Below are 20,885 nucleotides of genomic sequence, written 5' to 3'. Positions count from 1 at the left end.
GAGCCAAAGTCGGATGCTTAACCCACTGAGCCACCCAAGTCCCCCCATAATGTTTTTTTAAAGCTAAGAAATACTAATTTTCTTTATTCTTTTTTTTTTATTTTTTTATTTATTTATTTATTTTTTTTTTTAATTTTTTTTTTTTTCAACGTTTATTTATTTTTGGGACAGAGAGAGACAGAGCATGAACGGGGGAGGGGCAGAGAGAGAGGGAGACACAGAATCGGAAACAGGCTCCAGGCTCCGAGCCATCAGCCCAGAGCCCGACGCGGGGCTCGAACTCACAGACCGCGAGATCGTGACCTGGCTGAAGTCGGACGCTTAACCGACTGCGCCACCCAGGCGCCCCTATTCTTTTTTTTTTAAGTTGATTTATTTTGAGAGAGAGAGAGAGACAGTGCAAGTGGGGGAGGGGCAGATGAAATGGGGAACCTGGGGGGGGGCGGGGAGAGAATCCCAAGCAGGCTCCATGCTGCTAGCTGTGGTATTTGACGTGGGGCTTGAACCCATGAACCGTGAGATCATGAACTGAGCTGAAACCAAGAGTCGATCACTTAACTGACTGAGCCACCCAGGCGCCCCTATTCTGGTATTTTTAAAAAGTTTTTATTTAAATTCTAGGGGCGCCTGGGTGGTTCAGTCGGCTAAGCGTCTGATGTACGCTCAGGTCATGATCTTGTGGTCTGTGGGTTCGAGCCCCCCTCGCCCCCCTCCCCAGTCAGGCTCTTTGCTGACAGCTCGGAGCCTAGATCCTGCTTTGAATTCTGTGTCTCCCTCTCTCTCTGACCCTCCCCTGCTTGTGCGCTCGCTCGCTCTCTCTCTCTCAAATAAATAAAAATAAAAAAAATTAAATTCCAGGTAATGTACAGTGTAATACTAGTTTCAGGTGTACAGTATAGTGATTCAACATTTCCACACATCATCTGGTGCACATCGAGACAAGTGCATCCTTAATCCCCTTCACCTATTTACCACCCCCCCCCCCCATAACTCTCAGTCTGTTCTCTAGAGTTAAGAGTATGTTTTCTGGTTTGTCCCCCCCTTCTATGTTCATCTGTTGTGTTTCTTAAATTCCACATACCTTATATGTTTAAGAAACACAACAGATAAGCAAAGGGAAAAGAAAAGGAGAGAGACATGAGCTAAGAAACAGACTTCCTTAACTTGAGAGATTAGACTGAGGGTTATAGGAGGGGAGGAGGTTGGAGGTGGAGAAATAGGTGATGGGTACTAAGGAGGGCAATTGTGATGAGCACAGGGTGTTGTAGGAAAGGGATGCATCACTAAGTTTTACACCTGAAACCCATATTGCATTGTTTGTTAACTAACTGGAATTTAAATAAAAACTTCAAAAACATAATAATACTCCAGCATAAATGAAAATAAAGTAGGGGGGAGATGGATAAAATGACAAACACAAAATATTGTTAACAGGTTAAGCTGATGGATGGGTTCATGAGCATTTATTAACTGTTGTTCTACTTTAGTGTCTATATTCAAAATTTTCCATAGTAGAGTCAAAGAGGTATGTGATCTTAAAAAAAAAAACACACAAGCCCAACAATAAACAAATTCTATATATATGAGTGAAATCGCATGGTATTTGTCTTTCTCTGACTGACTTCGATTAGCATAATACTCTAGCTCCATTTGTGTTATTGCAAATGGCAAGATTTCATTCTTTCTTAGGGCTCAGCAATATTCCATTATATGTAGACACCGCATCTTCTTTATCCATTCATCTATTGGTGAACACTTGGGTGGCTTCCATGTCTTGGCTATTGTCAATAATGCTGCAATAAACATTGAAGTGCATGTACCCCTTTGACTTAGTGTTTTTGTGTTCTTTGGGTAAGTATCCAGTAGTGTGATTGCTGGATAATAGGGTACTTCTATTTTTAACTTTTTGAGGAATCCTGACACTGTTTTCCAGAGGGGCTACACCAGTTTGCATTCTTACCAACAGTGTAAGTGGGTTCCCCTTTCAAGGAGCAATTCTTCTAATTCTGTTCTTTCTAAGGTTCCTTATTAATAAGCATCTATTCCGTAAGCATATATTGTTTTTTGCCTTTTAGCTTTTTATTTTTTATTTTTATTTATTTATTTTTTTTAATTTTTTTTTTTTCAACGTTTATTTATTTTTGGGACAGCGAGAGACAGAGCATGAACGGGGGAGGGGCAGAGAGAGAGGGAGACACAGAATCGGAAACAGGCTCCAGGCTCTGAGCCATCAGCCCAGAGCCCGACGCGGGCTCGAACTCATGGACCGCGAGATTGTGACCTGGCTGAAGTCGGACGCTTAACCGACTGCGCCACCCAGGCGCCCCAGCCTTTTAGCTTTTTAATTTTATTGTAGTGAATAGATAAGTATTGTTTAGAACAAATTTAGGTTTACAGAAAAATTGAGCAGATGGTACAGTGAGTTTCTATTCCCAGCCTCCCCTCCCTCCCTGAGTTGCCCTTATTATTAGCATCGTGCATTACTGTGGCATATTTGTTACAACTGATGAACTAGTATTGATATGCTATTATTAACTAAACACCACAGTTTACAGTAGGGTTCATTCTTTGTGTTCTACACTTCTAGGAGTTTTGACAAATGCATAATGTCCTGCATGTGCCATTACAGTGTATCATGGGAAATAGTTTTATTGCCCTAAAATCTCCTGTGCTCTGCCTATTTATCATCCCTTTTCCACTGCTCTTTAACTCTTTCACACACACCCCTCATTACTGACCACCTAAATTTATATTTTTATGTCTCCATGTTTGGTCAAATGTGCTTTGTATGTATGTCATGCACAAAGAATGGTCCATCAAGTGGTTAAATAAAACTTGGTCATCACATATTTTACAGAGCTAGTGTGTAATAGAGTGGCCATTAAACCCTACCTTCTTTCCCAACCTTAGCTTTACTTTCTTTATTCTTTTTAATATTTCGATTTTCTTGAATCAATTAAAAAGAAATTAGTTTTTCTAAGTATAAACTAGAATGTTTTTTTAAGTTTATTTATTTATTTATTTATTTATTTATTTATTTTTATTAAACTTTTTTTTTCAACACTTATTTATTTTTTGGGACAGAGAGAGACAGAGCATGAACTGGGGAGGGGCAGAGAGAGAGGGAGACACAGAATCGGAAACAGGCTCCAGGCTCTGAGCCATCAGCCCAGAGCCTGACGCGGGGCTCGAACTCACGGACCGCGAGATCGTGACCTGGCTGAAGTCGGACGCTTAACCGACTGCGCCACCCAGGCGCCCCATTAAGTTTATTTATTTAGAGCACGCACACAAGTGGGAAGAGTTGGAGGGAGAGGGAGAAGGAGAGGGAGGGAGGGAGAGAGAGAGAGAGAGAGAGAAAGAGAGAGAGAAAGAGAATCCCAAGCAGGCTGCATGCTGTCAGCATGGAGCTCGATGCGGGGTTTGAACCCACAAAGTGTTGTGAGATCACTGACCTGAGCTGAAATCAAGAGTCAGATGCTTAACCAACTGAGCCATCCATGTGCCCCGAAACTAGAACTTTTTGATTTGGTATGTTTACTACTCTAAAAAGTCATGTTATGAATTTTAGATGTTTAATTGTTTATTAAACTTAATTGTTCTTATGGCATATAAATATTCAAAAGCTTAGCATGCACTGCAGTCATAATATTTAATTTTGAAGCAGAAGTATCTACAGTCTGTCATTTAGAAAAATAGTTGAATAAAACTACTTTCTCTTTCTCTTTCTTTTCATTTCTACCAGTGAACAGCTCTGCGCTTTTTGTTACTGTGGTGAAAAAAGTTCCTTAGGACAAGGAGACTTAAAACAATTTAGAGTAACGCCTGGGTTTATCTTGCCGTGGAAAAGCCAGCCTTTTAACAAGAAGGACATTGATGACAGCAGCAATGGAACCTGTGACAAAATACAAAACTCAGCATCACGAAAACAAAGAGGACAGAGAAAGTAAGCAATTTTGAATAAATGGTTGGAATGCAAGGCTATATGTAATTTATTTCCATCTCAGCCAGTGAATACGTAGATGGGATTGTTACTGAATCATTTCTCATGGTTTTCAACATAAATAGGATGCTTTGTGCCTTATTCAAGACACTCTTTTCCTCAAAATTTCTTATTTAAAAAAAAGTTTATCTTCATTAAAGTACTAAAGTCAGTGTGATCATAAAAGTTAACCTTTAGAAGAAGCCTTTAAAGAGCATAACATAAAACTACAGGGAGTTTATGGAATTTATAAATGGGAAAAAGAAAGAAAGTAAAACAGTGAAGTCTTTCTTTCCTTCCTCTGATTAAACTTTTAATTGTATGGATATAATCTAACAGAATGACCAAATCAAGGTGGTTTTCACTACCCATGTTCTTAGTTTGTCATTGAGTTATTTTACGTTTCACAGAACGTGGAGCTGTCCTATAAACCGTTAAAATACAGGGTTAGCTTTCGGAGTAATTGTACGCTCAGAATGCCTTTTCTGAAGTTAGAAGTTAAAAAAGCAGTTCTGTTTTTTTTTTTTTTTTTTAATGAAGTAAGAATTTACTAAGATATTTGTGTAACTATACATGTGTGTCTATGTTTATGAACATTATAGTTATGTAAAGCTTTCTCTAGTATGTTTAATTCTGGAGTTAAAGTTTTTTTAATACATTGCCGAGTTTTGTTTAAAGGCCATCTTAATATGTGGACTTGGCTCTGGTAGTTGAGGGAGTGGAAGTTTCTGTAGTCGATGAGAAAGTGTAAAAATTAATTTAGCTTGGAAGGCTGACCAGCCCTGCCCCTTGAGGGCGATGATGTAATCATCCAAGTGCTTATCTGGCTTTCATCCAAATTTAAGTACTAAGGCATTGTTGTGTTGTACTTATTTGATTGGCTCTTTCTTTTGGACTGCTGCCAATGCCTTGAAGACCTGAAGTAGGAAATGAAACAATAACAAGAAAGAGAGTCTTTTTAAAAAAAATTTAAGGTGGAACAGCTTAAGGAGGTTTAGAAGTACCATGTTCAGCATCTTGTCGTTTGAAAGGCCAGAGCTGGAACCTGTAGAAGAGCTTTCCCTTTCGTAGTCACATCCTAATAAAATGTATCAGGAATCTAGCAAAACTTGTAATGTCTGTCAGTAATTAGCAAATTTAATGGACTGGATCAGCTTATATCTTACATCGTCTTGTTCTGCCTTTGAATAATGGCGAGTGTATAAATACTTGCCCTGGGAAATAGAGTTGGGCTTTGTTTACTTACTTATTTTATAAGTTAGGTTGATTTTTAGTGAAAACTTTTATGGGCTAAGATAATTATGTGAAAAAATAGCCTTGGTTTAGTCTTTATATACACTTAGTGTTTACCCAATTATTAAGTGATGATAATAAGACAGTTAATGGACTTTAGGAATAAAGCACATTTATTAAACTTGGAATTCATTTAGAGGTAGACAGATTTAATTTGGTGATGATCGTAAATAGTTACAAAATATGTTACTGATGAATAGAAACCAGATAAACGGCTTGTTTTTTTGGTTGTTATTTTATTTTTGAAAAGGAGGTTTTAAAAATAGTTTTTCCCTCTTGTGGCACTAAATTGTAAGAGTATATAACTGGGGATTCTTTTTCTCTTTCCTTTTGTTGTAGACTTAAAATTTGGGGGGTATTTCAGCTGACTTCTGATGTTCTTGCCTAAGTTGGGCCGCTGGCATCCTTAGGGTAGACAGTAGCATCCTACTGCTCCTGTCTATAACATACAAACTAGTTGCAAAAACTAAAGGAGAAATTTGATTAAACTGGTTAAGAATTGGTTAGTAATAGACTGTTAAGTCATTTTGTTGGTTTTTATATCCGTTTCCCCTGTCAAATACTTGTGCAAAGAAAATATCTTAGAACAATGTATTAGTCTTTATAAATGAACTGTTGGTCTTTTTTTCCCCCTCCCAATAAAATAACAATGATTAGTAGTAAAGAATTTGTAGGAATGAGTTATATTTATAGGAAAGAGTTTGTTCTCATGATACTGCGGGCATTTATAAAAACGAGAATTTAAAGTTAGCGTAGCATGCTAAGCTTTTCTTAAAAAGTGAGTCTATGCATTTCTAATGCTGAACATAAAAAATACTGGTTATTTTTATATGGTTTGATATTTAAATGTACTTATTGAAATATGTTAATACTTGTTTTCTTTCAATGATTCCAGGTATAAAAAAGTTTAGTACCCTGGTCATTGTGCTGATTTTCTCTTAATAGGAATCATGATAAATATCCAGCATACAGAAGTGCAGTGAGTTATGATCTATATTCAATAGTGATTTAATCCAGAATTATGATCAGGTTAAATACTATGATATCAGGAGAAGATGAAAGTTTTAGTGCCAGTCATCCGATTTCCCACATTTGATGTTAAAACAAAATAGTCGTCATTGTTTACTTACTGATCTCAGTTAGTATCTGAAATTTGAGGGCTTTGAAAGTCTGAAATCCCCATGTGTTGTATGCCTTTTTAGTGTTCCTTTTTATGCTGTAATTTTCGCTGTTACATTACCTTCTCTATGCCTCGAGCCACTGGTAGCTATTCTGTGTTTGCATTTTACTTCTGACTTGTGAGGTCAAGTCCTAACTTACTAGAGAGTACTTGCAACATCATGCCACAGACCAGCTGTCGAGATTTGTTGAGGGACCGTAAGAAAGCCCCAGCTGACACATTCTGCTCCCGTTACCTCCCCCTGCACACTTTGTAGTGGGTTTTCATTTCCCCTGGGAAATAACCTGTCTTTACATAAAATTAACTGCCAGATCTATTGTGGTAGTCCTCATGATAAAGCAGATTAAAACTTCTGATTGAGTTATGTTTTGTAAGCATTTAAGGAAGGCCAAAGGGGATATTTTATGGGCTAAATTCTAGTTCCTGATTAGAATATTAGAGTGTTATTTTAAAAAATATAGAATGGCAAAATAAATTTTTAACTGTAATTTTTAACACTTCCTTATGGATTTGGAGACTTTTTTAGTTGTTGGCTTACGTGCTGTAATATAGCAACCCAGTTTTATATTACACTATGAATAGTAACAGATGTGTTCTAAAAGTTGTTTTATGACAGTTTATGTCTAATAAATTAAAATTGATATGGCAATACGTTATATTTAAGTTGTTATAAACAAAATAATTATCTACTTGTTACCAATTTCACATCTGTTTTGTTTTATTTTATTTTTCCAGAGAACGATCTCCTCTACAGAATATAGTATCTTGTGTAAGTGTGAGCACGCAGACTGCTTCGGATGACCAGGCTGGTAAATTATGGGATGAACTCAGTCTGGTTGGCCTTCCAGACGCCATTGATATCCAAGCCTTATTTGATCCTACAGGTATGAGCTCGTCTTCAGTGATGATTACCTCTTGTTTCTGTAGACATTTTAATTTTAGTGAATTATCAACTGAATAGTAAATACCTTTCATACAGAAATGATTATGATCACATTGTAAAAAAATAACGTCATTGTATAACTACGCTTGCTTAGGTAAAATAAATTGTCTGATTGTGCATACCTAAGTAAGTTATTTAGCCTCTGCACAGGGCCAGCAGTGGGCCAGATGCTTTTATAAATCTTTGCATTTATTCTTATGTAGACAGCAGTGCCATGGAGATAGGATAATTGAGGAAAGAGAAAAGTTTAAAAGGACCTGTGAGGAGTTGGGGAACTTGGCCATCTGGGTCTATTTTAATGCAGGGTGAAAGACAGACAGTAGGTCTTAGCCATGTGGGTGTCTTATTATAACATATAGTAACCCCTACTCTTGATATGGTGCTTTTGGGATTTTGAGTTAATTTCAGTTGAACTGCATATTGATTGAAAGTGGTTCAAGTGTTATGTGATAGAGAATTTAAAGACTGAGCTGTTCTTATTGATTGATGTCAGCTCTTGGTGTCGGATGAGGCAGAGTAGAGCTTGTTTGCCATTAATCGTCTTTGTCATAAAGTATTGTGTGATGTCCTTTATATTTTATGTAAAGATACCAAATAAAATATAGTAATATTTAAATAAAATGACTAAAAATTCATTTTTTGTTGCTGAAGAAATAATGACTCCTGCAGTAATTCTCAAACTTGGGTGCATCAGAATTGCCTGCAGGGCTCTTGTGAAAACGTAGATTTCTGGGCCTTACTGCAAGAGTCGTTGATTCCGTAGGTCTCAGTTGTGACATGGGAGTTTGCATTTCCAGTACGTTCCCAGATGACACATTGGAGAAGGGCTGACGGCTTTCGTGTTATCACAGATGCAGGGTAGCATTGTGTGTTGACACTCGAGAGTTGACTTGGGGGTCTCCGTCTTCCTGGCGTTACTTTGCTTCATGGTTCTTCCTTCATTTGCTTCCGTTCACTTCAACTGCTTCAGGCACCTGCTGGGCCCATCACCGTTGCGTGGAGTGGTCGCTGGGAGTGCGCCAGTTGGAGGAGCCGTCACCGGTGAGCGTGGACAAAGCTGTCGTCTCAGGGAGCACAGAGGTAAGTGGAAGCAACAAGTATTGAAGGCACAGCTTTGTGACATTTACTCCAGGCAACATAAAGGTTCACTTGCAAGAATTATTTGATAAACGATTAGTAGGATATAAAAACCCCTAAAATAGGAGTTTTTAATGTTAGATCCAGGAGTAGTTTCTGCAAACAAGTGGAATATATATATATCTTTTTTAAGCTGTGCAATAAATAGAAATCTTAAAAACAAATATTTCGCATTTAAATCAAAAAATTAAAAATTTTAAAAATGAGAATTACTATATTTACATATCCATGTGGTTACTCTTTAAGACAGAACTATTTGATTAAGATTTAAAATGAACAATATCTGACAGGTCCACAATGTGGACCAGTTCTGTTCGGTATTATAAAAATGGATTCAGATATTTCTTTATGGTCAAGTTGGCACTTCAGGTTCATCCCAAAGTAATAGGTACACACAGTCTGCTGTCTTTTAAAGTTTTCACTGCGATTTTCACCTGTATTTGAAATGAGTACAGAAATAAAAGTAACATTTACCTTCTGTCTATGAAGGACACAAACCCCAGGAAGTGAAAGTACTTTGCTGCCTACAAATCCCCTTTGGTTTTTGACGATTGTGTTTGGGAGAAGTGAAACAGCCCTTCCAAAGGAACGTTAAAAATGGAATTTTTGACCATAGAAATTATATGGGCTTTAGCAGATGGAGTATAGGTAAAACTTTAAAAAGTGTTGTCGACACAGGGACTTAGATTCAAGTAATTATTCAATTAGTATAACATTAGCTTTACTCAGATTATCAAAATGACCTAAATAAATTACATGCCTGAGTAATTCTCGCCTCAAGCTTAGTCAAATTAGAGTGCTTGTTTTGGAAATGTGACATTACATTCAAATGCTTATGTCATCAAATTGTGAACAGTATAATGCATAATAGCAAATTCTGCAGTCTGGACATACTTGGATGGCCACATCAGGACTGTGATAGGTCAGTGAGCACTCTTTCTGTCATGAACTACTGCAGAGGTACTTTTGGATTCTTTTGTGAAAGTGAAAGGTATTCTAGGAAAGGTGATGAACAAAGGCTAAGATGAACTTTGTGGTGTTCTGTTGGAATCAGAAGAATCAATATAAATGCAGTTTTTAGTGTTTATACAAATAAAGAAATACAGATGTGTCTATATGTGTGTTAGTATCTATACATATATTTCCTAGCTCTGTTTACTAAGAGGGTAGTTGAAAGAAAGCTGGCCTCACACTGTTCTTTTTGGACCAAAGATATCATCTTTGTGTTTTAAATACTTACTGATAAATATTTAAATGGATTTAGAGATGAAGGTTATGGCCTACCACTGGCAGAGGAATCAAGGGCCGCAGGAGACCTGCATTTCTTCTCTCTTTATCGAGGCATTAGCATGGAGTAGCTGAAGCTGTGGAATGCCCATGGGGCAGGAGTAGTGAAAGCCGAGGGATGCGGGGTACTGGTGGCACGTGGTCAGGCCTTTCCATCTCCACTAGGTTAAAGAAGTCCAGACCTATGGTAGTGTGAGTCTTCTGTGGCTATTTCTACAGGTTTCTTTTTTTTTTTTTTGGTCGGTTTTCTCCATTATCAAAAAGGCACAGGACAGACCAGCTAGCTAGAACTTTTTTTGTTTGCTTGTTCCTAAGGAAAGAAGAGTTTATCTCACTGACAAAAATTCAAAACTATAACAACACATTTGTGGGATGCAAATTGGTACAAATTTTCTGGAGGGGAATTTGGTGATACCTAGCAAACTACCTATGTCTCTAACAAACTATGCCTTCTAGAGAGATTCTGTCCTGAAAATATATCTCTAGTAATACAAAATACTTGTGCTATTAAAGCTTAATAATCGCACCATCATTTAACTTTCAAAATATTGATAACAACCTAACTGGCCGTGCATAATTGTTGAATAAGCTATGGTATGGTTCGTACAGTGAAATACGGTATGTGTAAAAATAAGAGTATCTCTATGAAATGATGTGAAGTTGTTTCCAATGTGTATTTTTAAGTGAAAAAAAAAAACAAAAACAAACAACCAAAGAGTCCAAAAGACCAATTCATGATGTGCAACCTTTTATGTAAGAAAGGATGAAATAGAAAATATGTCTGCATATAGTTGTTTTGGAAAAGAAATACAGGAGGAATAAACAAGAAACTGAAGAGACTGGTTACTGTGGCAAGTGGGTGGGAAAGAGATGGAAAGGAGATAAGAATGGGACCGATACAGCGTGGAAGAGGTGTGACAGACACTCTCAGATGTGTATCTTTGTATAGCTCCGCCTCTCAGGCCGTAGGAATCTTTCACATACCCCCTAAATAAGCAATCACAACTCTCTAGGATATGGACGAATACAAAAAGGAATACCAGAATTCCCACTACAGGGAATAGGGAAGAAAGGAGCTCATGTGGGTGACTGGCAAACAGTATCTTGACTGGATCCCTGTAAGGCTGAAGGCAAAAGCGCTGTGCATACCTGCTGTGATCCAGTGAGTGCACGTGCTTCGCACGGGGTTATGGGTTACTTTATGTGTACACTGTGAGTGAACAAATGAGTAAACACATGGTTGATAATGAGAACTAGGTTTCTCGGTGTTGGAGAAAGGAGCTACAAAGAAGGAAAGACTACGATGAATTTTGTGTTGTTGAAATGGAATCAGAAGTATCGGTAGAAACTCACGGCTTTTTAGTATTTATACAAATGGATGTAGAAAGAAAAAGATGTGTGCGTGCGCAGGGTAGGTCGTGTGCTCACATGTGATTCCTCTGTGAAGAGGCCTCGCTGGATGTGGGCACACCTGCTACTAATTGAGCACACCTCGTGCCCAGATCGTGGTTTCTTTTCTTTTTATATTTAAAAAAATTGCTTTAAAACTGTGTATTTATTTTTTGAAAGAAAGAGAGACAGAGCATGTGCGGGGGAGTGGCAGAGAGCGAGAGAGGGAGACACGGAATCCGAAGCGGACTCCAGGCCCTGAGCTGTCGGCACAGAGCCCGACGCGGGGCTGGAACCCACGAACCGCGAGATTGTGACCTGAGCCGATGTCGGACGTTTAACCGACTGAGCCCCCCAGGCGCCCCCCAGATCGTGGTTTCTAACCACTGTTTTCCAGTAAAAGGAAGTAAGGTTCCTTGAGAAGTAGTTCATGGTACAGAGGGAAAATACAACATGAGGTGCCATAAAGTAAGGAAGTACTCGACAAGGTGAAGACTTATTGAAAACACAGGCGCCAGCCTGAGGGGGCTCCAAGACCTAGACCAATTTGAGCCACGACAAAAAATACGGTGTTGTGTTTTCATTCACAGAATGGAATAAGTACACGAGTCCATACTGATAGCATAGTGTGAATGAATGAATGAATGAATGAATGAATGAATGAATAGCGTAAGTCAGGTCATATCAGTCCTCTGCCTACCAGACTTGACTGACTTCCCGTTTCACTCAGAGGGCGGAAACAAAAGGCCAGTGCTCACTACCTGACAGAACTGTCCATGACCTTCACCAACCCCCCTAAGTCCTTCTACGATAGATACCATTGCCTCACTGTGATTCTTCACCTCATTTGCTTCCTTCACCCGTGCTGGCTGTCTCCCTGCCTCAGATGCACCAGACATATGTTCCCATGGGACCTTGGCAGTTGTGGTTCCCTCTCTGTTGAATATTCTTAGATACATGCGTGGCTTGCTCCTTCATGTCTTTGAGTAATTTATTCAAGTGTTGCCTTATCAACGAGGTCCTTGCCGAGCTCCCTATTGAAAGTTTCAAGGGTCTTGTCCTCAGATAGCTTCCCTGCTCTATTGTTTTCTCCTTTCCACTTATCACCATCTAGCATAGCGTGTATTTACTTACTAATGTTGTTCATCTTTCCTTACTGGAGTGATAGTGCTGTTCTGACACGGATCTTTCTCTGTTGTGGTCATTCCTTAATCGGTATTCACTTAATGCCTAAACGAATAGCACTGGAGATCATTCTTGGAATCATTCATAGTTACAGGAAAGATCCAGAGTGCCAGAGGGTTAATGGAGGTCCCTAATGTAGTTAATTTTATAAAAGTTTATGAATTTATACTCATCAAAAAAGAAATCTCTGAAATAGAGTAAATCTGTACAACTTCTACAGAAGTGGTGCAGGATGGAGGGCAATGACAAAATCTTTGCTATCTCAGAAGTTCTCTAGGGGTGAGGTGTGTGCTGTTGAACTTAAGAATATATTATGTCTACCAAAAGATAGATGTTCTAAAGTTTTTGACTTTTATTTTGATGACATGTGGCTGAATGTGTTTTGATACCTACCTCTCGTTTCAAAGAAAATAAACATTTCGTTTGCCTCTTCAAGGTAAAGATGACATTTCAGCAATGAGAATGTATCAACTTTTCAAAGAAACATGTGCTGGGGGTTGAGCAGTTTGAAAATGGATGTTTGGAACTATTTCTATTTGATATTTTATTTCCAGAAACAATGAAAATTTATTAAAAAAATTCTCACATTTGTTGCCAAAAAATTTGGGACACAGAATTTTCTGACCCGTTTAAAATATTCTGAAGAGTTTTAGTATGTTTCAAGCCCATTTGCTTAAAAAAAAAATACTTTTTGATTATGGAAGGTGAAAATTTACTAGCTAAATTTAATAATTTTTGTTGGGATTGAAAAACAGTTTTGGAAACGGGGCACTGCTTCTGTTTAGATCTCCTTATTTTTGTGAGAATTCATTTGTTTTTAACTTACAACAGATATTGAAATAAACTCAGCTGAGAATCAGGCCTTTCAGCCCAAGCGTATGGAAGAGAACATGGTACAAAGCTCAGATGGAGGGGTTGTAGTGCTCTCTAAACTTTTTGATTGTGCACATCTTTCAATAAATATTTGAGCCCACATCCTTGTCATACATTCTCACTTGAATATGTGTCTCTCCTGTATGTCACTTTTACCGACATTTATAAACTTACATCGTTTGTGTGAGTCTGTTACTACTTTTAGTTGCCCGCCCTAAGGCTGTAGGCACCATGAGCACGTGGATAAATACCTGTTTTGGTTTATCATTTTATCTCTAGTACCTAACAAAGAACATGGATATCAGATAAATGTGTGCATGAATGAAATATGCCAGTGAAGGGCAACTAGCTTGAGTGGAGAAGGAAGTGCTACTGGCCCCTAGCGGCTGCCACGAAACACCCCGCGGGTGCAGGCCAGCCTCCCACCGCAGAGTAATCCAGCTCAACGTGTCAGCAGTGCTGAGGCCGAGAGATGCTGCTTTGATTAATATTGTTTCTATTTAAAAATTAATATGTTTCATATAATTTCCTCGGTTTTTCAATGACATTCTTTATCAAGCTGTTTAGTTTTTCTGGAATTTCCCTCAAATTGTTTTCAGTTTTTCCAGGGGGAACTTTATCTTTTACTAGATTGAAGAATATGCTGCCTTGTGAACCCGGGTTTCAGGAAGGGTAATAGTGTTTTTCTTTTAAATTCCTCTTTGGAGACCTGGAGGTCCTGCCCACGTCTTGGAGATCTGAGTAGTTTGGATATTACTAAGGGAATAGCTTAATTCTGAACACTATAGCTATTTAATCATTTATTTACCTAAACCCTTTTTCTGCACTCTGCTCATTGCATTCCAAAAGATTTTACCAGTAAATCTCACTAGCTCTGAATCACATGTTCAGTTACTTCTGTTATCTCCCTACTTACAATGGATAATTTCTTTTTTTTTTTAATTTTTTTAACCTTTATTGATTTTTGAGATGGAGAGAGCATGAATGGGGGAGGTTCAGAGAGAGAGGGAGACACAGAATCTGAAAGAGGCTCCAGGCTCTGAGCTGTCAGCACAGAGCCCGACGTGGGGCTGGAACTCATGGACTGTGAGATCATGACCTGAGCCGAAGTCGGATGCTCGACCGACTGAGCCACCTAGGCACCCCACAGTGGATAATTTCTTATGTTTTCTCCACCCGCTGCCACAACCCTGCATTGAGATTTCTTTGTATTATACTGATTTTGTGCTAGGTGTCTTATATAAAACCAACTTAGTTCTGTGAGAAGAGTTGTAAGTTTTTTATATTTTAGGTTCCTTTTATAGACTGCAAAAAGAACAAAAATAGCTTTTCTATCACAAGGCGGGTGGCAACGCACATTGAGACCGTAGATGAGCAATGTAATGTAAATGTAATGTTGGTTAAAAAAAAAAAAAAGAAAAATTAAAAACCATATATGATGGAAGTCTCTCCACATCCCTCCTCTAAGCTACTGAGAATAAGTTTATATAAGATCATTTATTTATCTCTCTATTCATGTATAAGTTTACATTTATTTTAAGAGAGAGACAGTGTGAGCAGGGGAGGGACTCAGAGGGAGGGAGGGAGGGAGGGAGGGAGAGAGAGAGAGAGAGAGAGAGAGAGAATATCTCAGTCAGGCTCTGCACTGTCATTGTAGAGCCCGATATGGGGTAGAACTCATGAACCATGAGATCATGACCTGAGCCAAAGCCAAGAGTCGGACGCTTAACCAACTGAGCCTCCCCAGGCGCCCCTGTATATTGGTCTGCATCTTTATGTAAGGTGATTTGCAAGTACCTATTTATCAGTAATGTCCAATACTGTTATTTTTAATATAACCCTAGTAATGTAAGTGTAAAGAAATAATCAAGTTATATTTTCTTCATTTTGTCCTATAGTTTTTTAAGAGTAAGGGCAAACATTCACAGATCTGAATTCTGTGTTTGTGCTGGGGTCCAAGAGAATGCCTCCCATTGGAGACTCAGTAGAAAGACTCGTGGGACTCACCATAGAGGTGTAATTATGACGAAGATTTGCTGCCGTGATGTGCTGAGGGTATATAATGGAAGGATCTCAGTGGGAAAAGACATTGAGAAGGTCTGGAAGAATCCATGGACAGCCTTTCTTAGGTGTTCACCATCCTTTGAGGGGTCACACAGAGCACCCTCTTCTCTTTGCAGAGAAGCTTCTGTCCCAGGGGGCTAGCTATACAGGCACTTTTTACCTAGCATGTACCAGAAGGAAAGTCATGTTATTTGCACTGATAGTCTAGGCATAGTAAACTGCCCTTATCACTGAGGGAGCCGTGGCAACCCTCCTGAAATTCAGGTTCCCAGGGATCAGCTGTGCAAATAGGTCTTTCTTTTTCTTTCTTTCTTTCTTTCTTTCTTTCTTTCTTTCTTTCTTTCTTTCTTTCTTTCTTTCTTTCAATAAAAATTTCTTTATTTTTTAATTTACATCCAAGATAGTTAGCATATAGTGCAACAATGATTTCAGGAGTAGATTCCTTAATGCCCCTTACTCCTTTAGCCCATCCCCCCTCCCACAACCTCTCCAGCAACCCTCTGTTTGTTCTCCATATTTAAGAGTCTCTTATGTTTTGTCCCCCTCCCTGTTTTTATATTTTTGCTTCCCTTTCCTTACGTTCATCTGTTTTGTATCTTAAAGTCCTCATATGAGTCAAGTCATGATATGTATCTTTCTCTAATTTCGCTTAGCATAAAACCCTCTAGTTCCATCCATGTAGTTGCAAATGGCAAGATTTCATTCTTTATACATATATATGTATAAAGAATATATATATATATATACACATATACATATACATACATACATACACACCACATCTTCTTTATCCATTCATCCATCGATGGACATTTGGGCTCTTTCCATACTTTGGCTATTGTTGATAGTGCTGCTATAAACATTGGGGTGGGGTGCATGTGCTGCCACTTTAAAACAGCACACCTGTATCCCTTGGATAGTACCTAGTAGTGCAATTACTGGGTCATAGGGTAGTTCTGTTTTTAATTTTTTGAGGAACCTCCATACTGTCTTCCAGAGTGGCTGCACCAGTTTGCATTCCCACCAGCAGGGCAAAAGAGATTCTCTTTCTCTGCATCCTTGCCAACATCTGTGATTGCCTGAATTGTTCATGCAAACAGGCCTTTCTAAGGAGAGTAGTCTTAGGATTGCTGTGTTAACCCTTTTTCTGTGCAGTACTAAAATTGTATTGAATATCAACTTTAACATTTCTGTCCTCAGAACTGTAGTAGGTGCGTTTTAGTACACATCGTTGAATGTTCCCCACCATAGGGAGGCTGTGATAAGAGCTCTAGTGGTTGTATAGAAGAACTTTGTAACTTTGACCAGAGGAAAGATATTGGTAAGAATACGTTTGACTGTAACAGAAAAATACTTTAACTCTGAAGTTTACTTTGTCTTATATTAGTATAACCACTCCAGTTTTCTTTTGACTAATGTAAGCATGGTATATCTTATTATATCCTTTTATTTTAACCTCTTTATGTCTTTGTATTTAATGTATATTTATTGCAGGCAGTGGTTTTGCTTTTTAAAAATCTAACCTGACAATCTCTGCCCTTATAATTGGAGTGTTTATAGGACATGTACATTTAATGTGATTAAGTCTTCCTTTGTTTTTTTTTTTTCCTTTCTTATTTGTGTCTGTTCTTTGTTTCCTTTTTCTTGCATTCTTTTGGATTAAACATATTCTCTGATTCCATTTTATCTCCTCTTTGGATTATTACCTATAACTCTGTTTTGCTATTTTCTTGGTTGCCTTAGGGTTTATAGTATATATCATTTACTTATAGTCTACCTTCCAGTGATAGTATAGTTTCATATATAATAAAAATGTGCTTTCATTTCCTTCCATTTGTCCTCTCCTGGACTTTGTGCTGTTGCTGTCATGCATTTGACTTTTACATGTGTTGTAAATGCCACAAGATACTGTTATTTTTGATTAAGCAGTCAACTCTCTCTTAAAGAGACTAAGTAGTAAAATAAATATGTAGTTACCGCTGTGATTATCAATTCTGATGTTCTTTGTTGCTTTGTGGAGATCCAGATTTTCACCTGCTATCATTTTCTTTGTGTCTGAAGACATACTTTAACTTTTCTTGCAGTGCAGGTCTGCACTTCAGTTTTGAAACATGTTTGGTAGATACAGAATTCTAGTTGACTTTTCCTCCCATTACTTTGTTTTTTAAATGTTTATTTTTGAGAGAGAGACACATACACACAGAGCAGGAGCAGAGAAGGGACATAGAGAGAGAGGGAGACACAGAATCCGAAGCAGGCTCCAGGCTCCAAGCCATCATCACAGAGCCTGATGCGGGCCTGGAACCCATGAACCGTGAGATCATGACCTGAGTGAGCCTAAGTCGTGTGCTTAACCAACTGAGCTACCCAGGTACCCCTTTTCCCATTACTTTAAGGATGTTGTGCCACAGTCTTCTTGCTTCTATTGTTTCTGGTGAACTGTTTGGCATCATCCTTATCATTGTTTCTCTGTACATGTCTGTTTACCTGTGTACTTTCAGTATTGTCACTGATTTTGGACAATTTGATTATGTTATGCCTTGGTGTGATTTTCTTCATGTTTCTTGTGGTTGGGATTTGTTGAACTTCTTGAATCTGTGAGTTTATGGTTTTTATTAAGATTAGAATGTTTTTGCCAGGGCGTCTGGGTTGCTGGCTCAGTTGGCCATCTGGCTCTTGATTTTGGCTCAGGTCATGATCTCATGGTTCGTGGGATGGAGCCCTGCATTTATTGGGCTGAGTGCTGTTCTCTCTCTGCCCCTCCCCTGTACTCTTTTTCTCTCTTTGAGAATAAATAAAAACTTAAAAAAACAAAACAAAACAAAACAAAACAGTTTTTGCCAGTTATTTCTTCAACTATTTCTTCTGTTCCATCTATCTTTCCCCTTTTTTTTGAGGACTCCAGTAACCTTAATATTATGCCATTTGAAGTTTCCTACTGCATACTAATGCTTTTATTTCCCCATTTAAAAAATGTTTTTTTCCTTTGTGTTTCATTTTAGTTTCTGTTTTTATGTCTTCAATTTCACGTATCTTTTCTTCTGTAATTTCTAATCTGTTAATCGTATTCAATGTAGTTTTCATATCAGATGTTTTTGCCTTATGAAATTTGATTTGAGTCTTTTTAATATCTTCTTTATCTTTCCTTAGCTTTGTGAACATATTTAATACACTTATAAGAATTGTTTTAATGTCTTATTTCATAATTTTAACATCTGTGTCAGTTCTGGGTCTTCTTTTTTTTAAGTTTATCTATTTTGAGAGAGAGAGAGAGAGAGAGGGACAGGGAGAGAGAAAGCAAGCAGGAGAGGGGCAGAGAGAGGAAGAGAGAGGGAATCCCAAGCAGGCTCTGCACTGTTAGCGCAGAGCCCGATGTGGGGCTCGAATTCACGAACCATGAGCTCATGACCTGAGTCGAAATCAAGAGTCAAGCACGTAACTGGCTGAGCCACCCAAGCACCCACTGGGTCAACTTTTTGATTGATTATTAGTTTAGACTGTGATTTTTTGCTTCTTTGTGTACCTGGTAGTTTTTATTTGGATGCCACGCTTTGTGAATTCTACCTTGTTGGTTGCTGGGTTTTTCACAGTAGGAAGTCAGCACTTAGGGTCATGGGTAGTTTAGTGGCATCATGATGCCAAGTTGCCAGGTTCTTTCTGTCTTTCTTTCTGTTGTGCATCCACAGAATATTGGGCTCTTCCGTGGTCCCATTGTTCTCACAGTTCAATAAGAGTGGGCAGGGGCTTTGAGTATCATACGCTCATGATAATGTTCAGAGACAGGAAAAAAAATCTTTTGTTGATTATTATTTTAATTAAAGAAAACCTTTTCAAATGCTTTTCTCTACCCTAGCAGATTTCTTCTAACATCTCATTAATCAGAGTTACCTCCTGTGTTTATATCTTAAACCAATAACCAGCAAAAGTGTTGGGGCAACCACCATTTGATTAGACTGTGATTGTCCTCTGGGGCCATGGATGGTGCCTACTTCTCCTGAAGCACATTGCTGCTTAAGAGAGAGTGGATATCTAAACAAAATTGAGATCTTTAGGAAGGAGGAAGGTGGAATGAAGGTTTTGTTGTTAACGAACAATGTCTGTTATTGGAAACTTAATTTGAGGGAACCTGAAAATATTTTAAAAGTAGGAATGATTAAAATAGTGTTTGGAAGGTGGGTAAATTTACCCAGCCAGTTAACCTAGGGAATTTAGACTCAGGGTCATCTTGAACACAGTTTTGGGGCATGTGGATTCTGGAAGAATGTCACATGTATGAGACTGGAGAATAAGTAAGTAGGGTGGGAAATTAATGGGGAATGTGAAATGTCCTTAGTTTTGCATGCCAAGCTGATGAATTCTATTAATGAAGTTTTTTAAGAAGAAGAGCAGGATTAACAGATCTCAACCCTCCCAGCCTTTTGTTGTTAAATTGGAGAGGTTTACTTGAAGACAAAAATGTTTAGGATTTCTGCTGTAAGTAAAGGTCAATGAATGTAAGTTTCCGAATTTAGGTATTATGTGTGAAATGTAAAGATAGAAAATTTTTTTTATTTTTTAAATGTTTTTATTTGTTTTTGAGAAAGACAGAGCATGAGTAGTGGAGGGGGAGAGAGAGAGGGAGGGGGATACAGAATCCTAAGCAGGCTCCAGGCTCTGAGCTGTCAGCACAGAGACCGACGCGGGGCTCAAACTCACGAACTGTGAGATCATGACCTGAGCCAAAGTTGGAGACTTAACCAACTGAGCCACACAGGCGCCCCTAAAGACAGAATGTTTTAAGGATAGAATGAGTTATATTTGATGATAGCGGAGTTACAAATATCTCTAGTTTCAAGTCTGAGCATATGGGAAGGATCAGGAGTTTTGTTTTGGAGATGCTGAGCCTTAAACCCCATGAAAATTCTTTGGGACTAAGTGTCAAGGTTAGAACCATAGACAGTTTTCCTAACTAGCAGTGACAACAAATCAAACTGCTAAATAAGAGGTGAAAAGAAGGTGCAGGATTGACCTGGTCAATGTTCGGAGGAAGAAGTCCAGTGAAAAGATGGATATGACATAGAATAAAAGTTATAGGAAGTTTACTAGGAATTACTGAGTCTGGATTAATAGATTTAAGGACATATGGCCAACGATTTCGAAGGTGTTTTTGTATTATAAGGTTTTCTAAGGTATTTTCTAAATAAAACATAATTATTATGGGGGTGCCCGGGTGGCTCAGTTGGTTGAATGTCTGGTTGTATTTCAGCTCAGGTCATGCTCTAACAGTTGTGAGATCAAGCCCTGCGTCAGGCTCTGTGCTGACCATGGATCATGGTTGGGATTGTCTGTCTGTCTGCCTCTCTCTCTTTCCCACCTCTCTCTCCCTCTCCTTTTCCTCCTCTCTCTCCCTCCCTCTCCTTTTCCTCCTCTCTCTCCCTCTCCTTTTCCTCCTCTCTCTCCCTCCCACTTCCCTTCACCCTACCCCCACTCATGCTCTCAAAAAAAAAAAAAGAATTAAAAAAAGTAATTATATTTAATGGGCAAGAATCAGGAATCTTGACTTCTTATTCTGT

The 20,885-nt window shown here is 38.4% G+C and overlaps 1 protein-coding gene across 6 annotated transcripts in view; it reads left to right on the top strand.

The window, feature by feature from the left end:
• KMT2C (lysine methyltransferase 2C) overlaps nucleotides 1-20,885 on the top strand; it is a 286,865-nt gene that overhangs the window by 115,334 nt on the left and 150,646 nt on the right. For all 6 annotated transcript variants that reach the window (XM_030308867.1, XM_030308865.1, XM_030308864.1 and 3 more), the window contains 3 exons: nucleotides 3,746-3,946; nucleotides 7,191-7,339; nucleotides 8,369-8,478. In XM_030308867.1, the coding sequence (XP_030164727.1) occupies nucleotides 3,746-3,946; nucleotides 7,191-7,339; nucleotides 8,369-8,478 (460 nt within the window). The remainder of the gene's footprint in view (nucleotides 1-3,745; nucleotides 3,947-7,190; nucleotides 7,340-8,368; nucleotides 8,479-20,885) is intronic.

This window comes from Lynx canadensis, chromosome A2 (genome assembly GCF_007474595.2).
Source record: "Lynx canadensis isolate LIC74 chromosome A2, mLynCan4.pri.v2, whole genome shotgun sequence".
In the NCBI taxonomy this organism is placed as follows: domain Eukaryota; kingdom Metazoa; phylum Chordata; class Mammalia; order Carnivora; family Felidae; genus Lynx; species Lynx canadensis.
This window is presented reverse-complemented; position numbering and strand designations above follow the sequence as displayed.